This window comes from Accipiter gentilis, chromosome Z (genome assembly GCF_929443795.1).
Source record: "Accipiter gentilis chromosome Z, bAccGen1.1, whole genome shotgun sequence".
Classification (NCBI taxonomy): domain Eukaryota; kingdom Metazoa; phylum Chordata; class Aves; order Accipitriformes; family Accipitridae; genus Astur; species Astur gentilis.
In genome coordinates this window covers 74,423,679-74,440,807 of record NC_064919.1, presented here as the reverse complement: position 1 = coordinate 74,440,807, position 17,129 = coordinate 74,423,679, and the positions used below count along the sequence as shown (strand labels likewise).

General features: G+C 40.1%; 2 protein-coding genes across 7 annotated transcripts in view; one reads left to right on the top strand and one right to left on the bottom strand.

Annotated features, from left to right (window-relative positions):
* NIPBL (NIPBL cohesin loading factor) overlaps window positions 1-3,420 on the top strand; it is a 177,816-nt gene extending 174,396 nt beyond the window's left edge. For 4 of the 6 annotated variants that reach the window (XM_049794610.1, XM_049794613.1, XM_049794611.1 and 1 more), the window contains one exon: window positions 351-3,420. In XM_049794610.1, coding sequence (XP_049650567.1) covers window positions 351-716 — 366 coding nt within the window. In that variant the 3' untranslated portion in view covers window positions 717-3,420. The remainder of the gene's footprint in view (window positions 1-350) is intronic. The other 2 variants (XM_049794616.1, XM_049794612.1) reach the window with 2 other exon arrangements.
* Window positions 3,421-7,149: 3,729 nt separating this feature from the next.
* The window catches only part of CPLANE1 (ciliogenesis and planar polarity effector complex subunit 1), a 70,694-nt gene continuing 60,714 nt past the window's right edge, over window positions 7,150-17,129 (bottom strand). Inside the window, exons 53-55 of the mRNA XM_049795172.1 lie at window positions 14,084-16,918; window positions 8,942-9,077; window positions 7,150-7,983 (exon numbers count right to left, since the gene is read on the bottom strand). Of these exons, the coding sequence (XP_049651129.1) occupies window positions 16,775-16,918 (144 nt within the window). The 3' untranslated portion in view covers window positions 7,150-7,983; window positions 8,942-9,077; window positions 14,084-16,774. The remainder of the gene's footprint in view (window positions 7,984-8,941; window positions 9,078-14,083; window positions 16,919-17,129) is intronic.

Sequence of the window (17,129 nt, the reverse complement as noted above, 5' to 3'; positions counted from 1 at the left end):
GAAAATGAGATTTATCCCGTATAAAAAGTTATTAATTTTCCTTTGGAATGTACTGTGTGTTATCCTTTTTATTGTTGCCAAGTTTTTATGTAGCTTTATGATTCATGTGTATATATAATTTTATATATCAATAAGAGATAAAGACACGGGTACAAATTAAGAGTATGTGGTTTTACAAGGATATGTTAACCCCTTGGCGCTGGCGGTCGCGGTGCGTCTCATTGCCGGCAATGGAATGTGTGCCGGGAAATCCCAACTCCCGGCGTCAAGGGATTAAAAGCAATAAAAGCAATAATTTCACTAAAGTTCTTTTGTGTAACACTTGGTCTTTTTTCCCCCCAATGTTTTAGTCATTGAGAAGGTCAAAACGAAATTCAGACTCTACGGAGTTGGCAGCACAGATGAATGAAAGTGTTGATGTCATGGATGTCATCGCTATTTGCTGTCCAAAGTACAAAGACCGACCACAAATTGCAAGAGTAGTACAGAAAACCAGCAATGGCTTCAGTGTTCAGTGGATGGCAGGCTCCTACAGTGGCTCCTGGACTGAGGCTAAGCGCCGTGATGGCCGCAAACTGGTGCCTTGGGTAGACACTATTAAAGAGTCAGACATTATTTACAAAAAAATTGCTCTAACGAGTGCTAATAAGCTGACTAATAAAGTTGTGCAGACTTTACGATCGCTGTATGCCGCCAAGGATGGAACTTCCAGCTAATGAATTTGTACATGCAGCCAAATTTACAGGAATTGAAATAACAGAAAAACTTGAAATATCAACTTTCTGGCAAAAAAAATCAGTTAAATGAAGAGTAAGAATGGAACCTGGGACGCGGGAAAAAAGAAGGAAATGTTTGGTAAACATTTTTGTGGGAGCTTCCTTCGCTGTTGTGCAGCAGAAACTTCTCAGTTCATTTTTACTCCCACTGTATTATAGTTTAACAAAAAAATTGTTTATATCTTGAAAAAAAACCTTTCTGTTTAAAAAAAATAAACAAGTGAATGTTGGAAATTAGTCTGTTAATGTTCTTAATAAAGTGTTCTTGGAGTTTAACCTAGCAGCGGATGGCTTTCTTTAGCTTAGCCCAGTTTCCAGGGAAGCATTGTTTTTCCAGGCTGTAAAATGGCAGAATCTCCTGGATATATAATTTATTCTGTTGAAGAAAAAAAAAAAAAAAAAGAAAAAAAAAGGAAAAAAAAAAGCATGCAGTATCTATGACCTATCTGCAGGAGGAGTTTTTGTAAATGTAGATTTTGATGTATTAGGTCACCCTGAAATAATACAAGAAAAGGGATCCCCAGCAAATCTGGTGGAACAAATACTGCAATAAATTTTTTTACTTCTCTTTGTTACTTGTCTGTTTCCATTTGAATTTCTTATTGTAAAGATCTGTTTAAATCCATTTATATTATTTTGCAGTCTTTTATGTAAAATTTACTATATCAGTGGTTTTCAAAACAAGACATAAAATATTGTTTATACAGTTTGTATAGGCTGACTTCTGAATAATTGGTATCTTTTTATTTTTATCCCTTAAAGGGTGTAAACACAACTTAACTCCAGGGTTTTATTGTATCCTGCAATATTTAGTATTAACTATATGATTTAGCACTGTGCCAAACACATTTTCAAGAGTACATTTTGATATAAAAAGAAACTATAGTTTATTCCTTGTATGCTTCAATTTCTTTCTAATGGTGTCCAAATGGTAATTTATGATAGTTTAAATTTGGGGAAAACTGAATGACTACTCTGCTTGGGCTATCTGGCCGTGTATGCATTTCTCTGGGTTAATATAGAGAGGTTTGTGTCAAGAGGAGATAGCTACCAGTATCTGAGGAGTGAATGGGTATGAGTCTGGGTAATTACGGTACATTCCTTCACAAATGATTTTTTAAAAAAATGTTTGTATATTAGACTATTTTTTTTACTAATTGAAAGATGTTTTCACATTTTGTAAATTGAAAAAATGCTATTGAAAGCTTTCAGAAGCATTTGCTTCAACTGCGTTGCCACAGCCTTTCATAAGCAGTTCGCCTTCCTAGAGAGTAAAAAAGCAGTGTATTTGCAAACAGAAAAAATCTAAAACAGCTAAATTTTTTAGGGGACTATGAAACTCTGCTGTGTTTTCAAATGTATTTATCTAAAACAGATGTTCCTCAATAAGTAAATCTTTCTATTATGTTTCTTTTCTTTTACAATTTTAATTTATGGTAGGAGACTGTTTTTATGAAAGTAGATTGCAGAATTCTAAGACGTTATTCAATTTGTGAGGAATAGTAACAGCATTCCAAAATATTCTCATGTACAAAAAAAACATTAAACTGAAATTATTAATAACTCCTCAGAATCTAGTTAGTAATTGTTCCTATGGGAAATGCCTTTTTGCTGTTTCACCACTGGAATTCTTCTGAACAGAAGTACTTTACCACCTTTTTGTTTTCACTGTTAATGGTGTTTTCTTTACTGTACAAAGAGCCGCCTCTCGGGCTAAGATAGGTATTGTTAAAGTAGGGAGAAGTAGAAAAAGCAGAAGTCACTCTGCAGCTCTGGAAGCAGGACATTTTTGTAGCAAACAAAGGAATACTGTATTTCTCAGGGTCAGGAGCAGCTTTTATAGCAGGAAGTTCATATTTTGTGAACAGAGGTGTTGTGTGATGTGCCACATGTTACTACTAGAAAGAGTTGAAAATACTTCACAAGAAAACTCCTGAATGATAAAAACAGGAATTTCATACAGTTGCAGTTTAAAATGTTGTCTGTTAGCTATTTCTGATGCTATTTATATTAAAGTATCTTATTTTTAATAGGTAGTACAAGTATCTCCTTGTACATAAATAAACAAATTGTTTGCTGGTCATGTGGCTTTCCCAATAGCAAAGAAGGGGTTTTATTTCAATTTCTTTGGTATTTATTGGGATAAAATTATCAGAAAGAAGTTACGATTAAACAACAGAAGCCTGAAGTCTAATGTTGCCTTAGTTGAGAGTATTTGGACCGTGACTATATTGTGTGATATGCCAAAGGGCATGCAAGCTCCTTGATGGGGTCTGTGGGCTATAATACACACTTATAAAGTTAATTACAGTTTATTGAATAAACTGAATAAGATTCTTACTAATTAAAAGTTGAATTTTCCCCTTCTGTACCACCCAGAGTAATACCTGGTTTTGTTTTGCCTATCACAAACATTCAGATTGCTTGCATTCAGAAAAATGTAGTAGCATCCATCTGGGGGAACGCATTTCTGTAGAGCTGTGTGTGATGTGGGCTGATGGTTTTCAGCGGCGTGAAGTAGGAAACCCAAAGGTGCAGCTGAAATTGGTGCAATGCTCAGCCTCTGAGTCACAGTCATAGTTTCACCGATGTGAACCACACTATTGGCAATGGCACATACCAAGATAAGGATTTTTCTACATTTAAAAAAAAAAAAAAAGTTTGTTTTTAAGTGCTGCAGTGCAGTAATTGCTACAGTGACAGAATTTTACTCCTTTGTGTTGACATAGCTTTGTAGTATTTTTTCACTGTATGGCTATAGATTTACATACATAACTATAACTATTATTGAATTTTTTTATTCTTCCTGCTTTTTCCCTTTGAGTACAGGTTCTGTACGTGGAAACTTGTTGCGGTAGCTTACCCAACAAAGGGATATTGTCAAGCTTTTAGAATTAACACTAGCCATATTGTACTTTCTAAGAGAACACAGACACTTCCACAATCTAAATAAATAAGAATGAAATCATTATTTTTCATTTTCCACTTCAGTACTGTAAAATTGCAGAATAATTCTTGAGTATTTTCATTATCTGCAGCTATAAAAATAACACAGTAGTTTTTGACAAAACTTTAATTATAAATAAGTATTTTTTTAAATGATTCAGTAATGCCCTTTTGTATTTTTTTGAGGTTCCTTATCGCTTATATTAACAACTCTAACATGTATAAAGGTAGGCATGGGCAATATTCAGCATAAGTATTTTAGTGAAGCGTGGCCATTAAGCTATTTAAAATTTTAAAATTTGAGTCAAACTTTAGCCTTTGTTTTGCTGTTGTGTTGTCACTAGTGAGAATATTGTTACTGTGCAATAATTAGGTTGTGCTAAACAGTAGCTCTAACATGAAGTACCTTGTAGCACTGAAATAGTCCTTAAATGTGTTTGTGGCTCATGACAAAACAAGTTTGTAATCAAATCTGACTTATCTGGTGCTAGTTAAACAGCAGGATGTTCTGCCGAAATGTGTTAATAATGTTCCAGGGCAATGAACAGACCAGTTCCACTGGCCCTTACTGTAACTTTCTGTTTTTCACTCCGAGCCCCAGACAGATACCAATGGAGCTGAATGCAAACGAACACCTAAGGCTTTTGTTACCTGCCGGCAGTCCAGGAGTCTCATGCCCTAGACATAGCGAGAGCCCAAGGCACAAGTCCTACATCCTAGTTTGCTTCCACTCACCAAAGAGCCACAGCATAATCATACAAGCGTTTCCATGTCCCTCCGAGAATTTGTCATCATGAAAAGTACTGAGTTGTAATGGGTGAGTTCTTAATGTAAGTAGTGAGTTTTCAGATTTCATGGTTCCTTGACTAAATATTAAAGTGTTATTGTTACATACAAATAAATTCATAGTATTTTCATATTTCATTTATTTAAAATAAATGTTTTAACAGCTCAGTTTGGACCCTTCCAAAATGAAACTTGCAAGTTTCTAATCGTAGAATGCACGTACACTTGGTCGATCCCTTTCTCATTGTGCTCACAACACTCAAATTTTGCCTGGGGCGTGCGTAAAGCATCCAGGGAATCCATTTTTTTATTACTCTGAGAGAATTCTTGCCAGTCTATCTTCTACCCATCAGACATAACTGCATCGCTTCTAGCTTGTTCATGATTCGGATGCAGTTACCCACCTAATTTTGGAGTTCCCGGTACTAGAAAGGAGTAGTTTTCATTGTCATGCATGCAACTGCATACACTGCTTGCAGCTACCAGAGCTGTTAAGTGTCTCCTCCAGACATCCTCCTCAAAAAAATCCTTAGCCTGAGGGGTGGTTTTGGAGGAGCCAAGGGGGTGGGAGGGGGTGTTTACCCTGTGTGGGACAGGACAGCGTGGGACAGCGCTAGCGCAGGCAACCGAACGCGGGTGTGCTGGTCATTCAAGCGTGTGGCGCGCTTTTTAGTGGTCATCTGTGCAGGCAAGGGAGTCTGTGACACGGCATTGGCAAAAGTGCATCACCAAGTAACTGACTGTCCCAGTTCCAGCTGGTGACACAGGGTGGCAGGTATTTCTCCTTGTTTCAGTGACTAAAGAAATCTGTTGTGACTTCGAAAGAGCTTTCCTCCATCACTGTACTTAGTGCAGCTGTGTTGATAGGCTCGTATTTCTGTTTTGAAAACAAGTATCCTGCCTCCTAAAAGCTAGAATGGCGACTTAGGTGATTCCGCCCCCCTCCCCTCCCAATCCCCAGGGGATTGACTATTAAACAGGATTACTACTTCTGTGTTTGTAATGTAGCCTCAGCCTTTCGGAAGCTGTAGTTAGAAGCACTAAACCATGCTGTGTGGGGCATTGCTTCAGCTGCTGGCTTGGGCTGTAAACCTCACTTACCCAACGCCATTTTTTGTCAATCGGCTCATTTTCAATGCACTTTCTCCTTTCCCTTCTCCCCAAATAGCTTCTGAATTTGTTTTATCTATCCCTTATTTGCAATTCTCTTCCCAACCATAGAGGGCTACAAAATTTGTTGGAAAAAGCACAAGTCTGTACTACAGTTGATTTATTTTTGAGAAACCATACAGGGGATCATCTGCTTCTCATTTTGACTTTACAAGCACAGACTGAAAAATTTACCCTTTCTTTGGGCAACAGCCTTCGTTCTGTCTCTTATTTTACATGCTTAGTTCTCTTAGGGTTTATGCCTGTAAAGAAATAATACAGAACCTGAACTGCCCTTCAATTCCCATAAGCCAGAAATACATGTGTAGAGGAGAAATTTGGTGGGTTCATGCTTCCTGCTTAGACTAAATGCGCTCTGTGAGCACAGGCAGGCAAAGCATAATGGTTGAGAAAATCCATTCATTTCAGAATCATGAGAGCTTTTTTGAGTCTGAACAGTCCCAGTTGGAGATTTATTTTCAAATTCAAGGTCAGCCTTGAACATCTCGTTTCTGATGCATCCCTGCAGTTCTGAACAGTTCTGTTTCATCTCCACATACAAATCTGCAGGCCAGATTCACGTAATACTAAGTTCTCTGTGATTTGGATCACTCCTCATCAATTCTTTTTATTTGCTGTCCAAAAGTACTGGCTGGAAAAAAAATTATGATGCACATAGTAGGGTTTTCTAAAAAAAAATCCAATAGCTAATAGAGATTGTATAAAATTCTCAGTTCTGACCAGCTCAGTAGCAGGTGGGAAAACTCAGATTTTTTTAACAAAAAGTCATTTTAGAACTCAATTTGTCAAAATGAGCATCTGTGATGTCTTGATTAAACTTGTGACTAGGTGTCAGAGATTTCTGGAAAGGCAGAAATGTATTCCTTAAATAATTCATTCCTCCAGCAGGCCTATCAGCCATGTTCTCGAAGTAAACCAAAACACCACAAGGAAGGGGGACGATTACGTTCTGAGCTAGAATGCAAATTGCTTTTGAAGGCATTGCTCTACTTGAGGGAGAGAGAGGGGATTCCTTTCCTTCCCTTCATGCTGAAATCCATGTGGAATAATTGGGGGAGAGGTTGTCACTAAGTCGGTCTGTATTCAGCCTTCAAGTCATCCAGACCAAACTTTCTGGACCAACCACATACAGCCTTCTACACACTTTTTTCTCTGTGGGCAGCTCAGACCAGTACTGGATGCTCCATGGTTAGTGGACGTTTTTCCTACCTTCAGTTTTAAATGGTGGCTGAGAAACCCACTCAAACAGGCCACTTCCTTAAGTGGCACATTAAATATTTTTAGGAGGGTACACATACTTTGTCATCGCAAGGCATGTATTTCTGTCAGCAGGCTCTTTTCAACTTTGAGTACTTTCTGAACTTACCTTTCTTTTATGTTTTGTGTCTGTATAAAGAAAAACACTTTCATTGTTTTAGATTATTTGAGAATATTCCAACAGAGGATCAGAGTAGTCTGTTGATGCCTTACCTCTTCTGCCTTACATAAAGCAGTGCAATATGATTTCAAAAGCAAGATTCAGGGTTGTATTTATTGTGTGGGTAGTAGGTATTAATGAAGATTTATTCCTTTTTCTTACAAAATTTTAAAAATGGTAGTACAGACTTAGCTTATGTACATGTTCCAATGCCATGCAGAATTTCTTGAAGCCTGTGTAGGATCTTTAAAGTAGCTTGTTCCACAGCTGAACACACTCTCTTCCATCTTCAGAAGGTGTGAGCGTGGCTTTGAGGATGTAGGAAGCCCAAACCACAACTACCTTGCCTTCTATGTTCCCCGTGAAATATATGTATTTCTCTTTCTTTACTGAGGCAGTATTTTTGGAAAGAAAACATAGATGCCAGCCTTGTATATCTTAAGCTGTCTTTTCACATAATTCGAAATCTCTTTATTAGACCCTTAGTTTAAATATCTCAGCCAGAGCTCTGACAGAGGGACTAACTTCTGCTGAAGTTCTGTATCTAAATGCAGCCAATGGCAGCCAGTGGTAAGTACCATTTTCTTTATTACTCTCCGAGTCCCTTTTAGTAATCAAGATTCCATAGTAAAGAATAAAGATTGTCAAAGTAGTATCTTACTTTTTGTAGTTTTGTCTTCTTCCTCTTCCTATTTTAGTTCTTTTATTTTCTTGGGGTTTTTCACTTGGTGGTAGGTGGTGTTTTCAATATCTCTTATTGGGTTTTGGATTGTAGGGGCTTTTTTTGTTTTGCTTTTGTTTTGTTTTTCTAATTTTTAAACTTCCTGGAAGGAAGGTGTTTTTCTGGAAGAAGTTAGTTTGGGTTTTTTTTAAGCTTTCTGACTGAAGCTACCAAAGAAATCAAGGATTAAAACATATATTAAGATGTAAAAAGCATGAAAATGAAGTACAAAACACAGAAAAAATTGCTTCAAACAGTCATTCTTATAACAAGGATATCTAAATTCATGTTTCTAAGTCTATATATAGGATTTAACCCAATAAAATAATCTTATGCTTAAAGGTGTGAAACTTCAGTATCTTTCAGTCGGAAGGAAATGTCTCGCTACTAGACTGCTAAATGAAATTCAGGTTTCTTTGGGTGGGACTCCAAAAAAGTGTTAACTGTGCTTAAGGAAAATGAAAATAGCTGTAGCTTGTCCCAGTTGAGCTGTTCTAAAAATTCAACCGTTCTTTTTAAAACACTTTTCCTCCATTTCTCATTTTTCTATTAGCTTATTCTAAGTAGGTATGCATGAGATTATATATATATTCTGTTTCCCACATTTTCCTTCTCTGTCTTTCCATATGTATTTTCTTAAGTAATTGTTATGTCCATCTTCCTGCAGTGATCTGTTTCATAACACACTCTAATTGGCTTCTGTGCAGAGCCTTTTGCTTAACAAGCAAACAGATAAATCAGAATTTCTCTCATGAAAACAGGACTCTGCTAGTATTATTTTTTCCCTCCCTGCCTCCTCTGCACCTCTCTTCAGCAGACACTTGGAAAACAAGTGGATGCCACCTTCGCAGAGTACAGTAAAACTGAAGCTGGAGTTAGCCCTTCAGTCCAAGGCTCAGCCAACTGCAAGCTGTTGCACGGCATGCTCTGCTCTTCTTTTCACAGATGGACAATGTCTCTGTTAATTTTCCTGGTAGGACCAATGGGATACTTCCTCTCACCGAGGATTGGACTGTTGCTGGTGGTGGCTTTGCCAGAAGTAAGTGTTCCTATTTTGCTTTCATCTAGTAGTCGGAGCCAGTACACTACATCTGCCAAGTATTTCAGAGACCTTCCAAAACTTACTTGCTAGTTTTCCTGCTGTAAGTCAGAAGATGAAGAGGTGTTCCCATTCACCTCAGCATGCTGCTATGTTCCTACTAATTCTGGACCTCCCTTTGCTCATGGGATACCAGAGGGAAATCCGATTACATCAGCATTGCTCAAAAAAAAAAAAAAAAAAAAAAAGAATTACTTCAACTGGTTCACAAGAGAGTATTTCTACAGATAAGGATTTTTTCATAGAAAGTATTGTTTGCTCCTAAGACACTAGAACCTTTTTTGAAGAGAAATTTTTTTTGACCTGCCTCCTGTGAAATCATCACCTACTGTTCCCTCCCAGCTGTTACATTCTCAGAAGAGAACAAGCAACAGAATATGGAAATACTCCAACACAGCATCCAACCTGTTTGTATGTGTTAAAACTGCTCCTCTTGGACTCATAAGGGTGTCTTGGACTTGCATCACTCTGCTGTTGTCCATGTTGACTTGAAATCCATTCTCATGATAGACAGTTATCTCAGTCATCAGGAAGGCCAGTGTAGCCACCTACCCCGAGTTAAGGATTTTAAGGCAATACTACACTTTTTCATTAGCAGAGCATTGCTGAGGTGGCTGCACCTTTTTTTTATTAAGTAAAAATAGCCTGTTTCCATCACACTATTATTTGCTGCTGATGCAATTCTTGAGACGTTGAAGAGTCTTCACTGAAGGTGTGGAAATTGCAAATGCCAATATTACTAGAATAAATACGTTTCCTTATACCAGGAGCCAAAATCAGCCAGTACATCTTGTTTTAAAACAATGACCCTTTTCTGTCAACAGCCTGGACAACAGAAGGATGCTTTCCACGCTTCTCAAGATTCCGACCTGCTCTAATTTACATCCCTCTCTGTCCGTGTATCACTGGGACATGTTTTAGTTCTCTCAAAGTTCCTCAGTGACCTATGGAAATTCATGGCTGGCAAGGATTGAGTGAGCCACATTTTGGAGAAAAGAGCTTCTGTTCACAGCAGCACAACATTGGATTGTTTTGCATTCAATGAAATAGAAATTAAAAGTCACTACTATGAAAACAAAACAACAACAACAAACTTTTCACATATTTTGGAAAAGCTATGTGTCTCATAGCATGAGATAAATTCATACATCTTTTTTTCATCAACTCCCAGTGATGAAAGGGCCTTTTGCTGCAGAAGGTGAAATTATCATGTCTTTCATTTACAGCTTTTTTTCAGGTATGGGCTATGAACCAATATATTGTTATCTATCTGAAGAAATGCTGTGAGAGATTGCTATTTCATGAGCACTAAAACTTTTGGATTAATCTTCAGAGTGATTTATGGGGAGGGACTAATGTCTCAAGATTTCTTAAAGAAACAAGCAACTTATTTGAGAATCTACTGACTTTTTTCCAATAGCAAGATCATTTTGAAAAAAAGTAAAAAATAGAATCATGGAATCATTTAGGTTGGAAAAGACTTTCAAGATCATTAAGTCCAACCATCAACCATGCCCACTAAACCACGTCCTGAAGTACCCCATCTACTCGATTTTTGAATACCTCCAGGGATGGTGACGCAACCACTTCCCTGGGCAGCCTGTTCCAATGTCTGACAACCCTCTCAGCAAAAAAATATTTTCCTAATATCTAACCTAAATCTCTTGACTCAACTTGAGGCCATTTCCTCTCGTTCTATGTCCAGCCACCTGACAGAAGAGACCAGCACCCGCCTCACTACAACGTCCTTACAGGCAGTTGTAGAGAGCGATCAGGTCTCCCCTCAGCCTCCCGTTTTCCAGGCTAAACAGCCCCAGCTCCCTCAGCCGCTCCTCACAGGACTTGTGCTCCAGGCCCCTCACCAGCTTGGTTGCCCTTCTCTGGACACGCTCCAGCACCTCCGTGTCTTTCCCGTAGTGAGGGGCCCAAAACTGAACACAGGACTCGAGGTGCGGCCTCACCAGTGCCCAGTACAGGGGAACGACCACCTCCCTGCTCCTGCTGGCCACACTATTTCTGATACAGGCCAGGATGCTGTTGGCCCTCTTGGCCACCTGGGCACACTGCTGGCTCATATTCAGCCGGCTGTCGACCAGCACCCCCAGGTCTTTGTCTGCCGGGCAGCTTTCCAGCCACTCTTCCCCAAGCCTGTAGCGCTGCGCAGGGTTGTTGTGACCCAAGTGCAGGACCTGGCACTTGGCCTTATTGAACCTCATACAATTGGCCTCAGCTCATCGATCCAGCCTGTCCAGATCCTTCTGTAGACCCTTCCTACCCTCGAGCAGATCAACCCTCCCTCCCAAGTTGGTGTCATCTGTGAACTTACTGAGGGTTCACTCGATCCCCTCATCCAGATCATTCATAAAGATATTAAAGAGAACTGACCCCAAAACTGAGCCCTGGGGAACACCACTTGTGACCCACCACCAACTGGATTTAACTCCATTCACCACAACCCTCTGGGCTCGTCCATCCAGCCAGTTTTTTACACAGCGAAGAGTAAACTTGTCTAATCCATGAGCCATCAGCTTCTCAAGGAGTATGCTGTGAGAGACAGCGTCAAAGGCCTTACTGAAGTCAACGTAGACAACATCCACAGCATAACAGAATAAATGATCCAAAGCCTGAGTTGCATGAAATCACCTCACCTCAGTGTCTACCTAGTGAGTGGAAGTCTGGCGACAGACCATGTGGCATGTTACACCATGTGTAAGGAAGTCTTAGTTCAAGGGTTGTTGTGTTTGAAACTGCTTTCAGCTTACCTGGAAGACTTTCTATTTGCAGCCCGCCCTTCATTCTAACAAAGTGGTGCTGAAATTGTGACTATATCACAAGCAAAACTTTTTACTTTAGGTTGGTTCTAATGAAAGACAGGTTGTGTATTTTCTTGATACAACAGAACCCTTCACTACTTGGAAGGAACAGCTCTGCTTCCCTCCCACTTGAAAAAAAAAAATCAACCACTTTTATTTGGTGCAACATACACTGATACGGCCATACAGTTTCTAAAGTATTGATTTCATGATTACTTAACAGCAGATTTTCACACAGGGCTCACCTGGGGTACAGTGGGGATTTCTCTTGCCTGAAGTGGGATGTACCCTCCCCCCCCCCAATGAACACAACTGGCAAACTGGTAACAACGGACGAGGAGAAGGCTGAGGTACTCAACAACTTTTTTGCCTCAGTCTTCACTAGCAATCTCTCTTCCCACACCTCTCAAGTGGATGGGCCTCAAGGCAGGGACTGGGGGAGCAAAGTCCCTCCCACCGTAAGAGAAGATCAGATCTGAGACCACCTGAGGAACCTGAATATACTGAAGTCTAGAGGACCTGACAAGATGCATCCTAGAGTCCTGAGGGAATTGGATGACGTAGTTGCCAAGCCATTCTCCATCATATTTGAAAGTCACAGAAGCCAAGTGAAGTCCCTGGAGACTGGAAAAAGGGAAACATTGCACCCATTTTTAAAAAGGGTAGAAAGGAGGACCCTGGGAAGTATTGACCTGTCAGCCTCCCCCCTGCGCCTGGGAAGGTCATGGAACAGGTCTTCCTAGAAGCTATGCTAAGGCACGTGGAGGACAGGGAGGCGATTCGAGACAGCCAGCATGGCTTCACCAAGGGCAAGTCCTGCCTGACCAACCTAGGGGCCCTCTCTGATGGAGTGACTACATCAGTGGACAGGGGAAGAGCTACAGATGTCATCTATCTGGACTTCAGTAAAAGACCTTTGATACAGCCCCCCACAATATCCTTCTCTTTAAATTGGAGAGATATGGATTTGATGGATGGACTGTTTGGTGGATAAGGAATTGGCTAGATGGTTGCATCCAGAGAGTAGTTGTCAGTTGTCCAGATGGAGGTCAGCGACGAGTAGTATCCCTCAGGGGTCTGTACTGGGACCAGTACTGTTTAATATCTTCATCAATGACATAGACAGTGGGATCGAGTGCACCCTCAGCAAATTTGCAGTGACACCAACCTGAGGGACTGGATGCCATCCAGAGGGACCTGGACAAGCTCAGGAAGTGGGCCCATGTGAACATCATGAGGTTCAACAGGCCAAGTACAGGGTCCTGCACCTGGGTTGGGGCAACCCCCAGTATCAATACAGGTTGGGGGATGAAGGGATTGAGAGCAGCCCTGTGGAGAAGGACTTGGGGGTACTGGTGGATGAAAAACTAGACATGACCCAGCCATGTATGCTTGACAGGCCAAGTACAGGGTCCTGCACCTGGGTTGGGGCAACCCCCAGTATCAATACAGGTTGGGGGATGAAGGGATTGAGAGCAGCCCTGTGGAGAAGGACTTGGGGGTACTGGTGGATGAAAAACTAGACATGACCCAGCCATGTATGCTTGCAGCTCAGAAAGCCAACTGTATTCTGGGCTGCATCAAAACAAGCGTGACCAACAGGTCAAGGGAGGTGACTCTGCCCCTCTGCTCTGCTCTGGTGAGACCCCACCTGCAGTACTGCATCCAGCTCTAGGGCCCCCAACATAAGAGGGACATGGACCTGTTGGAGTGAGTCCAGAAGGGCCTGGAAGATGATCAGGGGGCTGGAGCACCTCTCCTATGAAGACAGGTGATTTCATACAACTTGGGCTTTGGCTTGTTTATTCTGTTATTTGCTTTTTTCAAAATGATCTTGCTATTGGAAAAAAGTCAATAGATTCTCAAACCAGTTGCTTGTTTCTTTAAAGGGCGCCTGAGAGAAAGCTGGAGAGAGACTTTTTAAAAGGGCAGGTAGTGGTAGGACAAGGGGTAATGGCTTTAAACGGAAAGAGGGTAGATTTTGGTTAGATATAAGGAAGAAAGTTCTTACAATGAGGGTGGTCAAACACTGCAACAGGTTGCTCAGAGAGGTGGTAGATGCCCCATCCCAGGAAGCACTCAAGGTCAGGTTGGATGGGGCGCTCTCTGAGCAACCTGGTCTAGTTGAAGATATCCCTGCTTATTGCAAGGGGGGGTTGGACTAGATGACATTTAAAAGTCCCTTCCAACCTAAACCATTCTATGATTCTACTCTATTATCTGAAGAGGTAAGAGCCTCATAAGAGGCTATGACAAAAAAAAAAAAAAAAAAAAAGGCGGCTAATGTGAGGCAGACTTCAAAACAAAATTAGCAGAAAGAAAGTGAACTGGATAAAGAAGGAAAATGGTATTTACCAACTTCCTCATTTTCCAAAGTTTCAGCTTCTGTAGTTTGGTGTTTGTGGAGAACCTTAAGCCTTCAAATTTGAATATGAGCATTAACTTCTACTTCAGTTCTGCAAGAGAGACTTTGATCCTGAAAAGTTAGTAATAAGGCAAATAAATTGTAAAAGAGGCGGGATTTGTAAATACGTGTACAGTTGCATTTCGACCAGAAATCTTTACTGAGGCATTAGAGAAAAAAATATTTTGAAATTTGTTTCTAAAAGCATGCAATATTTTTAGGAATTAATTTAACAGGTTTTGATATGTTTGATCCTCATAGCTTTCATGACAGCAGGCACTTCTGGAGGCATTTCTTAATGTGCATTTAAAAATTTCATTTAGAGATTGGCAGAGATAAAAGCATTATCTGCTCCTCTCAGAAGACACACTAAAAGGTTTCATCTCTGGCCCCAAAAAGAAAAGCATCATAGAAGAGAAAGCACAAGAAAACTTCTCTTGAGTCTGTGGAAGCAGCAGGATTAAGAGACAGCTTTCGATGATCCTATTCCCACCTGTCAGAGTACTTTTTCCTACTGCTGTGGCTTTGCAGGTGCAGCTCTGCCCAGGCACCTGCTTCTGTCACACCACAGGCAAAGACTAGGTTTAGCACTGACCTCCTGGCTGCGAGGTCTTCAAACTGCCTCCCTGCCCTTGTGCTAGTGATCTGTGATGCTCTGGATCAGCAGACAGGTAAGAAAGGATTTCCTTCACCACTGTTAAAATGAAACGAACTGCTCATTTGAATTTTTTCTTCCTTTAGCACCACAAGATGTATTGCTTGAAGAAAGTGGATGAGCCATCTTACTCCCGCAACCCCTCAGTAAAGAATGACCTTTACTTTCATTTATATCTGAGTGCTGCACTGCCACAAACAATATTAAGGAATAAACTACTTGATGAAAGACTGTAAAGATTCTTCAAACATCATTACGAACAGCATTCTTATGCCTTGTTTCCGCACACACCCCCCAACTTATCTGAACATTTTCATCTTCAGACATCTACTGTCAAGGTCTGAATTCTTTACAAACAAGTAAAACCCCTTTAGGGGAGCAGGTACTGTCTTGGTAGCCTGTATAACTCAACTGCTAGCAAGCTACCGCATTTGTTATCTCCAATCTTGTCTGGAGATTAAATTATTATATTTAATATGTTTGCACATTCCAGCACATCTGTTAACACTGAATGACTGGGATGCTGCAACTATCACCCAAAACAAAGGCTAAGTCTAATACAGCTTTCACAAGCCTTTTAGGACAAGTCTTGTCCCTGACTGCTTGCTCTTCCTTCTCGCAGCTGGCTGTGATCATAAGGAGACTTTCATACTTGGCTGAACCAGGATTTTTCAGATTTTTTTCCACGAGGAACAGAAGACATTTAACTGATGATTTCTTTGATGCCACTCTGGAGAAAGACAGTTTTGAGACTTTGAGTGAAGTCACAGTTTCACGCTTCTGATTGGCTCTGAAGGTACTTGCCCTTTTCATTTGGAGATGATGACTCCCAGTACCGAATTTTGCACTCTGGCCACTCCTGTAGGATAAGCTGATGCTGATTCTGAGGACTGCTAAAAAATACACAGCCAGTTTTGATATTCTGAGCCTACAGAAGTTGTCAATTCTACCCTGATACATATGTAATCCTGTAACTGGCTTTCTTTGAACCATATTTCTTGATTGCCAAGATGCAGCTTCACTCAGAAACATGCAATATTTATATTTTTTTTTTTTACACTAAGTATTGGGTGACAGTAACTAACCACTGGAAATTAATAAACTTTTGACTTCCATTAAATATTCAAATTTCTTCACTACAAAAATAAAAACTACTGCTGTTGGGAAAGAGTCACCACAGCTGCATCTGTTCCAGCTACCACAACTAGCTGATGGCCACTGAACATAAGGGAAATTTTTCTACAAACATTTGGGGGCTGCTAGAAGCCTCTAACGCAACAGCATTATACAGAAGAACAAACAGTGATATTTTTCTTTATGTCAGTAAGTACTTGTCCTTAATGTCTTATACTGGCGTCTGATTTTCCTAACAAAAGTCTGTATTTCATTTATTGCTGCCTGACTATTTGTACCTCTTTCTCTCAATCATTCAAACTCTTTTTAAGATTTTTTCTAAACTATTGTACAAGTAAGCTGGGTTTAAAATACTAGGGTAGAGCACATGCACATGTACAGTCATAGTGGTACCCAGCAATAAGTGTACTCTGTGTGTAAATCGCTTTATAGCAGAAACTAATAAACTCACTTCTATTAAATCAGTTTATCACAATTGTTAAGTTACAAAAAAACTTCATCCGTAACGATGTTAAATATTAAATACAAAGGTAAAACAGTTGTGCAATGCATGTATATGTATGTATGTTTTTATGTAAAGCAGCTGACCCAGAAGTTCTTGCTTAAGACTGTTGATCTGCATTTACCAACTATATTTAGTTCTTGTTGACTTGAAGACATATGGAAAGCAAACTACATGTTAAGGAGTTAAATTTCATCTAGCCAAGACTGCAAGCAGTGAGACTTTCTGTGCTGCTTAAGAAGAAAACCAATGCAAGCCTCATTCTATTTTAAGGAGAACAATGATTATTTTAAAAAATGAATCCAAACACCAGCAACTGTTTGGAAGTGCACAGCAGCTGAGAAATCTTGTTCACACATCTTCCACATCTGCTACCATAGCCTCAATTGCATTCCAATCCAGTTTGCTGAGGATACTTCCTGTGCTTTCAGAAACGCCATCGGTGTCGATAACGCCGAGAGGAGAGAAACTCACAGGATGCAGTGCAGATGCCTGCTGGAGGAAAAGATGAGCTGAATCATTGCTTATCATTCATGGACGAGACCTCTGTGTAGCCAGTAGAAATGATTCCATTCTTTTCAAACATGTCCTTATCAAGTTATGTATCTGATTATTCTGCAATAAATGCAATTTATTTTTCTGCTTACACACTGCCATTAGTGTCTGTTGCCTGGACAGACAATGTGCCCATGCAGTTGTTATAAAA